This window comes from Bolinopsis microptera, chromosome 12 (assembly GCF_026151205.1).
Source record: "Bolinopsis microptera isolate Bmic1 chromosome 12, MBARI_Bmic_1.0, whole genome shotgun sequence".
Classification (NCBI taxonomy): domain Eukaryota; kingdom Metazoa; phylum Ctenophora; class Tentaculata; order Lobata; family Bolinopsidae; genus Bolinopsis; species Bolinopsis microptera.
In genome coordinates, this window is record NC_087083.1 from 5808717 (window position 1) to 5819932 (window position 11216).

At 40.1% G+C, this 11216-nt stretch overlaps 1 protein-coding gene across 1 annotated transcript; it reads left to right on the plus strand.

Moving 5' to 3' along the window:
• Window positions 1-4842, plus strand: LOC134823838 (neuroblast differentiation-associated protein AHNAK-like). Its single transcript, XM_063835436.1, has 3 exons — window positions 1-64; window positions 1018-1095; window positions 1259-4842. The coding sequence occupies exons 1-3, from the start codon at window positions 1-3 to the stop codon at window positions 4840-4842; spliced, it is 3726 nt and encodes a 1241-aa protein (XP_063691506.1).
• The last annotated feature ends 6374 nt before the right edge of the window (window positions 4843-11216 follow it).

Sequence of the window (11216 nt, forward strand, 5' to 3'; positions counted from 1 at the left end):
ATGGGGCAGTGTTACAGTTTTTCCTCGGAGGATGAAGATTCTGACCCTGACACGGATGAGGACGGTTGGTTTCTCTTTTACTAAAGCGATTACACAAAAATTAAATATTAGTTATCTTTTTTCGCTCTTATGAGTGGGTCGATCATATTTGATTGCTGGGGACGAAGTGAGAGTCTCCACTTAGTGTAATAGACAAAATTTTGTCCAAGTTTGCAATATAGTGAAAATAGTTTTAAACTATCAATCAAATTTTTTTTATTTGAAAATTCAATTAATCATTATATATATAAATCAAGCGTTACATTTCAGCCATGCAAAATTACAATGACATATTTTGATATACTAATTGATAAATGGTACTGCAATATAAGTTGCTTAATGTTTGGCCGGATGACATTGACAACTAACGAGAAAAATAAACTTGATTACATAATAATTAATTCGGCTGAACCAACACATAGCAAGGGCCGTCAAAAATAGAAATTAAATATATTCCCGTATTTACTACTCAGGTACCTAGTGCAAATTTATAGTCAGGGTATACCTTAGTTCCCAACAATTTGGTAGACAATAAATTTGGGTGGCAGTGAATTCATGGTAGCTTATAATCTGTCAGCAAATGTTAAAGACCGTTTATATAAGATTTTCGGTATAAAACAAAGAAAGGAGTCAAAGCAGGTACCCAGACCAATGACAAAACCATGCTTTTTCATGAGCATTGCAAGGAGAGGATTCCTTTGTGGAAAGCAAACCCGATGCTAACTTCCCTACCTTATACCAGCGATCATGAAAACAAAGGCCACTATGCCATTCTAAAAATTGTATGGTCATTATTCCTCGTTATATCGGGAACTTGTGAGAGCTAGGATTTTGGTTTTATATTTTGAACAATCTCTACATTTGTGCTACGCAAGGCACAGTGAATTCTTGAAATGTAAGTTTTGATTTTATTCCAACTCATTTCTACTTTTATATAAGCTACAATAACAATTTTGATTAAAACACCATGCATCTCAGAGTCAGGAGAAATGAGCGAGGATGAAGAAAATAAAGTGAGCTTGGAGGCCTCCCTACTATCGTCAGAACCAGAAACAGGTATGAGGTCCATAAATTAAATAATTATATAAAAGAGGTAACTCTGAATTATGATTCTTTTAAGGATTAAATATTGATACAATCGGAGTTCAACTATAATTAACAAACGTGTGCTAGTTTTCAATTTGCGCCTGATATGTTTTAAACCCATCGTATATTTCAGATGTCTCAAGTATTTTTAAAGAGGCTTTTCAACAACTGATGTGTATGGCAGCACCTATTACTGATGAAGACAAACCAGCAGGCGGGATTCAGATCTCTCAAGACCAGGTTGAAACGCCAAATGTTAAAACGTTAAAACGAAATTTTGAAACTGAATCTGTTGTGCCAACTGGTGACGATGAAACCAAACCAACAGCTAACCAGGTTGAAATGATAGCACCAGCAATCGAATTCGGAACGCCGATTGAGGAAGTGGAAACACCAAATGTTAAAATCGAAGCAACAACTATCGAAGAAGAAACAACTTTGGAAATCGAAGCGTTAGCTGTCGAAATCGAATCACCATCCGTCGAAATGGTAACACCATGTGGCCAAATTGACACACCAGATGCTAAAATTGAAACAGTCGAAAGACCAGCTGTTGTTGAAGTGGAAATAACGGCCTTGGCAATCGAAGAACCAGATGTCGAAATCGAATCACCATCCGTCGAAATGGTAACACCATGTGGCCAAATTGACACACCAGATGCTGAAATTGAAACAGTCGAAAGACCAGCTGTTGTTGAAGTGGGAATAACGGCCTTGGCAATCGAAGAACCAGATGTCGAAATCGAAACACCAGCTGTCGAAAACGAAACACCAATTGTCAAAGTTGATATATCATTTGTGGAAGCATTAACTGTCGAAATCAAATCACTAGCCGATGAAATTGAACCTCCAGCTGTTGAAGTGGACATAACACCTTTGGAAATAGAAGCACTAGCAGCATTTGTCGATAACGAAGCGTTATCACCAGCTGATGAAATTGAAGCCCCAGCTATTGTCGAAATCGAATCACCAACTGTAGAAATTGAAGCACCAGTTGTCGATATCAAATCACCAGCTGTAGAGATTGAAGGACCTGTTGTCCAAATTGGAACACCAGCTGTAGAGATTGAAGTACCAGTTGTCGAAATTGGAACACTAACTGTAGAGATTGAAGGACCAGTTGTCGAAATTGAAACACCAACTGTAGAGATTGAAGCACCAGTTGTCGAAATTGATACACCAACTGTAGAGATTGAAGGACCAGTTGTCGAAATTGAAACACCAGCTGTAGAGATTGAAGCATCAGTTGTCGAAATTGAATCACAAGCTGTAGACATTGAAGTACCAGTTGTCGAAATCGAATCACCAGCTGTAGAGATTGAAGGACCTGTTGTCGAAATTGAATCACCAACTGTAGAGATCGAAGTACCAGTTATCGAACTCGAATCACCAGCTGTAGAGATTGAAGCACCAGTTGTCGAAATCGAATCACCAACTGTAAAGATTGAAGGACCTGTTGTCGAAATTGAAACACCAACTGTAGAGATCAAAGTACCAGTTGTCGAAATCGAATCACCATCTGTAGAGATTGGAGCACCAGTTGTCGAAATCGAATCACCAACTGTAGAGATTGAAGCACAAGTTGTCGAACTCGAATCACCAGCTGTAGAGATTGAAGCACCAGTTGTCGAAATCGAATCACCAACTGTAAAGATTGAAGCACAAGTTGTCGAAATTGAAACACCAACTGTAGAGATCGAAGTACCAGTTGTCGAAATCGAATCACCAGCTGTAGAGATTGAAGAACCTGTTGTCGAAATTGAATCACCAACTGTAGAGATTGAAGTACCAGTTGTCGAAATCGAATCACCAACTGTAAAGATTGAAGCACAAGTTGTCGAAATTGAATCACCAGCTGTAGAGATTGAAGCACCAGCTTTAGAGATTGAAGCACCAGTTGTCGAAATCGAAACATCAACTGTAGAGATTGAAGCACCAGTTGTCGAAACCGAATCACCAACTGTAGAGATCGAAGTACCAGTTGTCGAAATCGAATCACCAGCTGTAGAGATTGAAGAACCTGTTGTCGAAATTGAAACACCAACTGTAGAGATCGAAGTACCAGTTGTCGAAATCGAATCACCAGCTGAAGAGATTGAAGAACCTGTTGTCGAAATTGAATCACCAACTGTAGAGATTGAAGTACCAGTTGTCGAAATTGAATCACAAGCTGTAGAGGTTGAAGTACCAGTTTTCGAAATTGAATCACCAGCTGTAGAGATTGAAGCACCAGCTTTAGAGATTGAAGCACCAGTTGTCGAAATCAAAACATCAACTGTAAAGATTGAAGGACCTGTTGTCGAAATTGAAACACCACCTGTAGAAATTGAAGCACCTGTTGTCGAAATCGAATCACCAACTGTAAAGATTGAAGCACCAGTTGTCGAAATCGAATCACTGGATATTGAAGCACCAGTTGTCGAAATTGAATCACAAGCTGTAGATATTGAAACACCTGGTGTCGAAATCGAATCACAAGCTGTAGATATTGTAGCACCAGTTGTCGAAATTGAATCACCAACTGTAGAGATTGAAGGCCCTGTTGTCAAAATTGAACCACCAGCTGTAGAGATTGAAGCACCAGTTGTCAAAATCGAATCACCAACTGTAGAGATTGAAGGACCTGTTGTCGACATCGAATCACAAGCTGTAAAGATTGAAGCACCACTTGTCGAAATTGAGTCTCCGGCTGTAGAGATTGAAGCACCAGTTGTCGAAATCGAAGCGCCAGTTTTCGAAATCGAAAAACCAGCTGTCCAAATGAAAACACCAATTGTCCAAGTTCACACGACAAATACTGAAATTGAAACACCAGCCGAAAAGGCAGCAGTCGAAAAATTAGTCATGTATGCAGAATCACCAGCTGTCAAAATAGAGGCACCAATCGAATCGCCGACTGGCTCTGAAGTAGGAGTTAAAGTCAAAACAACCAACAAATTCCAGGTAACCATGTTGAAACGTCAAATATTTAAAGCTTTCAAAAACAAGTCCCCAAATGGTAAAATTGGAAAGACGCAAGATGTATGGGCAGAGGGTCCGGGATTGATGGATTGTTTTGAGGGTGATCAGGGCGACTTTCAAATATTAAACAAACATGCTGGACACGGTACACTGAGTGTGGAAGTAAAGGGATCCAAAGCCAAATCTCAAGTAACTGAATGGAAGGAAGCGAAAGAGACAGTTACCTGTAGATACAACCCAGAAGTAGCGGGAAAGTACACCATCAATATCAAGTGGGAGGATGAACATATCATAGGCAGTCCATTCAAGATAAAAGTCAGGGAACGTCCAGTAAGTGAACTCAAAAGACCAGCTGTTGAAGTTGAAAGACGATCTGTGGAAATGGAAGCACCAGCTGTTGCAGTTGAGCCACTGAACGTCGACATACCCTCCGTTACAAGTGAACTGCCGGAAGCGATATGGGCAGAGGGTCCGGGCTTGATGGACTGTTTTGTGGGTGATCAGGGCGACTTCAAAGTTTTCACTAAAGATGCCTTACAGGGTTCACTAACTGTGCGAGTGAATGGACCAAAAAACAAATTCCGAGTAAAAACATGGAAAGGAGGGAGACGGACAGTAAACTGTACTTACAACCCTGAAGCAGCCGGAAAGTACACTATCAACATCAAGTTGGAGGACCAACATATCAAGGGTAGTCCATTCAACATAGACGTGAGAAAACATCCAGAACCAGACATTTTACTTGTGTTAAGATGAGTTTACGATAACCAGACTACACTGACTGTACTGTACTGTACTGTACTGTACTGTACTGTACTGTACTGTACTGTACTGTACTGTACTGTACTGTACTGTACTGTACTGTACTGTACTGTACTGTACTGTACTGTACTGTACTGTACTGTACTGTACTGTACTGTACTGTACTGTACTGTACTGTACTGTACTGTACTGTACTGTGTACGCTACTGTACTATACTGTGTACGCTACTGTACTGTACTGTATACGCTACTGTACTGTACTGTGTACGCTACTGTACTGTACTGTGTACGCTACTGTACTGTACTGTACTACCATTAGGAATGTACTTCTTGACTTCGCTGTCTGAAAAAGTGAAAATGAGTGAACGAATTCACAATTATTTTCAATATTGACTATTGAGATGTATACCTACAATATACATGATAATATTTTATTTCCATTTAATGATTTCATTGCTTAACTAGATTTATGAATATTTTATAGACAGAATTTGTGTGATTATAAAACATAAAGGTGAACTGTGCCTATTTTTCCAGCGAGGAGGATGTTGTGTAATACAAAGCTCTCATTGTTTCGAAAACGGGTGGCGTTAGTTGTTCTGTTTTAATTCTGGCCAACCATTCTGCTCTTCCGGTCAACTGGTTGACTGGTACATTATCTTACAAAAATTTTGATCGTCAGCAGGGGTTAAGCTATTATACGTGCTAGTATGAAGTAGCTATCATGAACAACCAGTACTAGCGTTAGTTGTACAGTCGGGACGTGACATCACAAACATTTACATTATGGAAATTACCTCGTTCCTATTCGAATTTTGGTTGGCAGGTTTTAATTGCCGAAAATTGACTTGCTCAACAAACACGCGTATTATTTTTCACTTCAATCCATTGATTCATTTGTTGAAAATGGAATTTAATTGGCTCTAATAATAATAATAGGATTATGGCCACATGGCCATCTCGACAAAAACTTGAAACCCAACTGCACTCTACGCTATTGCAGTTCGCACAATATTATCAAAAAGAAAAATGTTCCTATCCGGAACATTTAATGATTAATTATTTTTAGGACGTTAACATGTAGTTCTGAATTTAACAATCAGGAAACATTGATTCCTCGGTATTTAGCAATCAATGGGTTATTAGACATGAAATGTGCATATGAATCATGCTCACATGTATTTATTTTTGACATCAAGGTTTCGCTGAGATCCCAGAAGTGACCCTTTGACGATGCTCCACTCGCTATCAGTTCATTTTTATAACATTGAAGTCGAGCTTTGAATGCGTCTACTGAACTGGCTTCTTTAACCGAACTTGGTACTTTGTTCCAGTAATTGGCAACACGGTTACTGAGGACCTGATTTCCTCTTTTATCTTTTAGGATCTTGGTACCGCTACGTGATATCCTGAAAAGATCTTGTCCATAGTCCACTTTACCCGTCGTTATTTTAAAGGTTTCAATAAGATCACCCCTCATACGGCGCTCCAGTAGTGTTGTTAACTGGAGGATTCTCAGTCTCTCATCGTATGGTAGGATACCAATCCCGTCGATTATTCGTGTAAATTCTCTCTGAACGTCTTCTATCTTCTTAATAGTCCTCCAGTTTCCGTGCTCTGCTGGTAGATTCCACACTTGCACAGCGTATTCGATGTGAGGTCGAACTAGAGTTCTGTAGACATTTAGCATAACAAATTTGTTACGGCAGATCAAACTTCGTTTGATCCAGCCTATAACAGACTTTGCTTTTTTCACGGACTTATCTATATGATCACTCCAGTCCAGGTTTCTGGTAGTTAGAACTCCAAGATCCTTTTCTGCCTTCACTTGGGGGAGGCGTTCCCCATTCATGAAGTACTCGTGCATTGGATTGTTACGCCCAATATGTAGTACCTTACACTTGCCATCCTTCACATTGAATCTTAGGAGCCATTCCTTCTCCCACGCATTGAGTTTCAGTATATCATCTTGTGCAACACTGTGCTTAGCTGTGCTCGTTACTAGCTTAAGATCGTCCGCAAAGAGTGATACGAAGCTCTCAATTCCATCAGGGAGATCATTTATGAAGAGCAGGAAGAGCAGGGGGCCCAGCACGGTTCCTTGAGGGACCCCAGATGTTACAGCAAACACTCTAGAAAATGATGATCCAACCCTGACGCGAAATGTTCTTCCTGTTAGAAAGTCTTCCACGACTGCAAGGGTGTTGCCAGATATTCCAAAGGATTGTAATTTTCTCAGCAATCGTTTGTGTGGTACAGAATCGAAAGCCTTCTGAAAATCGAGATACAGTATATCAGCTGACCCGTCCTTCTCTAGTATCTCACTGACAATGTCCATACATTCCAGTAGGTTCGAGACGCAGGATCTTTTTGGTAGGAAACCGTGTTGTTCATTCACAATCATGGGGGATACGTGAGCTAGAATATGGTTCCTTAAAAACCTCTCAAAGATCTTGGAAAGAACGCACGTTAGGCTAATAGGGCGATAATTGCTGGCTTGGGATTTATCCCCCTTTTTATGCAATGCAGTGACATTTGCCTGCTTCCAGATTTCGGGAATCTTTCCCTCGTTGTAGCATTTTTGGAACAGTGCTGTGACTGAATCAGCAAACTGTTTGTTTTCGGCTAGTGTTTTCAAAAGCTTGGGGTGTATATCATCAGGTCCAACGGACTTCCAGATGTTAACTTTACGAAGTTGATCTTGAACTTCACTTGTATTGAATTTCAGGTCAGGAATCGTCTCCTTTGCGCTGTCTCCGGGTAGTGGGTCAGGTATTGAGGCCTGATCCTCCTTTACAAACGTGCTCTCAAAGAAAATCCCAAGTTGGTTAGCCATATCATGTGCTGAGTGGAGTTCATCCCCACTAGCATCTCTGATTCCAGATATTGCAGCCCTAATCTTGCGCTTGGAGTTCATATAGCTGTAGAAAGCTTTTGGATTTATTTTTAGCTGGGCTGCTGCTTTATTCTCATAGCATATCATGAGCTGCTGTTGCTTCTTCTCGTAAGCACTCTGCTGATGTAGTGCATGATTCAGGTTTTTTGATGTCGGGTCGTTTTCAAAAATAGACCACAGTTTTTCTTTTAGCTTCCGTGCCTTGATTAGACATGGTTTGTCCCAGACCGATCGTGATTTTATTGCACCTGCACGATTTATCCTCAATTTGACGACTGGAACAGCTTCAGCAATGGTGTTGGCATTGGCCTGAATCAGATTCCAGTGCTCTTCAATAGTCAAGTCATGATTGGCACTCCATTGCAGCGGCCCTGCTGTATCAATGATTAGATCTTTGTTTGCTTTTGACCAATTTTTCTTCTGTTGAGTCACATACTCATCATGGTTAGCAATTGACCACTTACTGATAATTCCCACATGGTCTGATTTTCCCAGCGGTGCGGTTATTTGAACTTCCTGAAATATGGCGGGGTCTGAAGTCATAACATTGTCAAGAGTTGACGATTGCACTGTTGTTAAAACCTTCCTTCTGCGAGTTTTAACATCGTCTCCGATAACCCAACTGAGATCATGTTTTGCGAAAAAATCAAGATAGCACTGTTGAATCAGGAATTTTTGATTAATTGAATTATTCGGACATTTAACTACACCTAAATCCCACACAACATCAGGAAGATTGAAATCTCCCATCATGATTAGTTCGGTATTAGGGGCTAGATTTTCAATCGCTACGGACAGATTAGATAACATTGATTGACACTTATCGATTGTTAATGAAGGGGATCGGTATATAACAAATAATGCAATATCAATACAATCAGAATTTAGCATGACACATATGCAATCAGGTACATTTATTGTTACATTGTGAGATTGGATAGAATCATGCACATATATACAAGAACCACCACCTTTCCCCGTTAATCGATCTACTCTATACAGCCTAAAGTTCGCTAATGCTACCTCTGCATCATACACATCTGCACTGAACATTGTTTCTGTAATTCCCAAAACCTTGCAGTCGCTGGATTCGGCTACAATTTGCAGTTCACTGATTTTATTCTTCAAGTCATTTGCATTTGAATAAAAAACTTTCAGAAAATGACTAGCATTGTTTCTTAGTTTAGAGTTATAACTAGAGACAGCTAATAGGTCGCAACGTTGCCGGAGTTTTCCGATTCCGTACCACCTGTCAATAGTCCCTTGGAACCACTGTCCTTCGTCCGCTCCCGTCTTTTTTGCCGCGCCTCGTAGTTCGCCCTTCTTTCAGCCTGGGATAAGTCTGGATTTATCCAGTAGTCCTCACCATCCTTGAGAACCTTGCAGCCATTTCCGTACTTGTGCTTGCTACGGGCAAGATCTGGTGTCGCAAGCACAACAACAAGGGGTCGTGGCTTTGTTCTTTCCTTATTAGAGCCAGACCCGAGAGGGGGACCAGCTCTGTAGCAGCGTTCTATCTGGTCGGTTGTGACATCTAGAACCGTGGCAGCTATCAGCTTATCGGCTGCGATCCTGTCCTTTATCTCTGTTAGTGAGCTCTCGGGAACAGTAGTGATCACGACGTTCCTGATACGCTTCTCTTTGTCGAACACATCAGCTTCCTGTCGAGCTGTGGTCTGAGATACAATCTCAGACTGGCTTTCCTTAAGCGCAGATGCTAAACTGTTCTCGAAACATTTCTTCGTCTCGCGGCCAATGATACTTTCTGTATTCTTCACAACGTCAGCAAATGTTTTTGTCATTTTGTCTGTTTTGACTATCGTGGAGACAGTTTCAGTCATAATCTCTCTCTAGAGATGGAAATCAATAAAAAGCTTTCCCAGGTAATACAATTCTTATTGTTATTATCGAATATTATTTTACACTATTAACGCAGGATAAAGGGTAGCTTAACAAAGTTAAACTTGAAGGGATGCCATATTTCAGATCAGTGCGAGAACATTCTAGATTAGCTCATCATGAGCTATCATGGGACTTGGAGACCTAAATACTTAAATAGTATGCAGTGCTCACGACGTATTACCTTTATTAGGTCATAATCGTTCTATCACGCTTACTGCACTGCACAGTCCGGAGTGTGATGGTGCTCTACTGTTCATAGGAGAGTACTGGTACTCTACTGTTCATAGAAAGATAGAAGAGTAAGAGATTGGTACACTGCCACTATACTATTGAATAAACAAACATAAGTTTATAATTAGATAATAGCCGAGGTTGGACTCGAGCCAGACTAAGAACAAAATTCCAAAAATGTAAGGTTTTGAATAGTTGTTGCATAAAGTATAAATTAATGTAGGACGCTATAAGTTAAATGTGGAGAGTGATCTCACAATGTGGTGCAGTGCTATTTCTTTGTTTAATATGCCTGGGTTTAATTTTAAGTTGTTACTGCTCCAGTGTAACTTGTAAGCTGATTAAGTATGAATCATGAGTTTTTACTTTGCGGTTTATACTCTAAGTTGATGAACACCAAATTTATACACTGAAGGATATCAGGCTTGTCCGCCGCCGTCGAACGCCGCCGCCGCTGGTCAATTTGACCACGCCACATGCCGCCGGTACACAGCTCAAATTTACTCAAATTGTCGGAAAGAAAGCACGATAATAGACCAAACTTTCAGTTTCATTGAGTTATTGCTCAATAAATTTCGTTCTTAGTTCTACACATGCTCGATGTTGTTATTCAACTTACAGTTTGCAATTAATTCATGTTGTTTTTCTGAGACGTCTAGAATAAGCGCTGGCCGCTGACCCTTAAATATTATTGTTTTGTGATCGATACAACAAAATATCTGATTCTTATTTCATTTATAAGAATGAAACAGTGAAAAGTTACACATGTAAGCATGTGGCAAGCCAACCTTGGTATGCCGTTGACGGGCGAGGATGACGAAGGTTCGTTGTTTTTATTTTCCACAAAATAGGTTACAATATTGAGTACCATAATAAATTATATTTTCATAATACATAAGGAACTGAAACCGAGGGGTTCCGTTCAGGCCCTTCACACTTTGTTTCTGTATAGTTCTAATGTACCAGCTGCATTGTTCTTGTATGTATTGGTTTAGTACCAGCTGCATTGTTCTTGTATGTATTGGTTTAGTACCAGCTGCATTGTTCTTGTATGTATTGATTTATTACAAGCTTCATTGTTCTTGTATGTATTGGTTTAGTACAAGCTGCATTGTTCTTGTATGTATTGGTTTAGTACAAGCTGCCTTCCTAAATCGAGCCACCCTTATCATGAGTATTGCAATCTCTGTATAGAGTAAAAAGCAAAACTTCTGGTGTTAGAATATAAATAGCGATAGCAGATAGCAGATGGTTTTATTTTGGCATTGCGCACCCATGTAAGAATAAGGATAGGTTCCCACTAAGGACTAAACCTGATGGTCATTGGGCCACCAAGTAC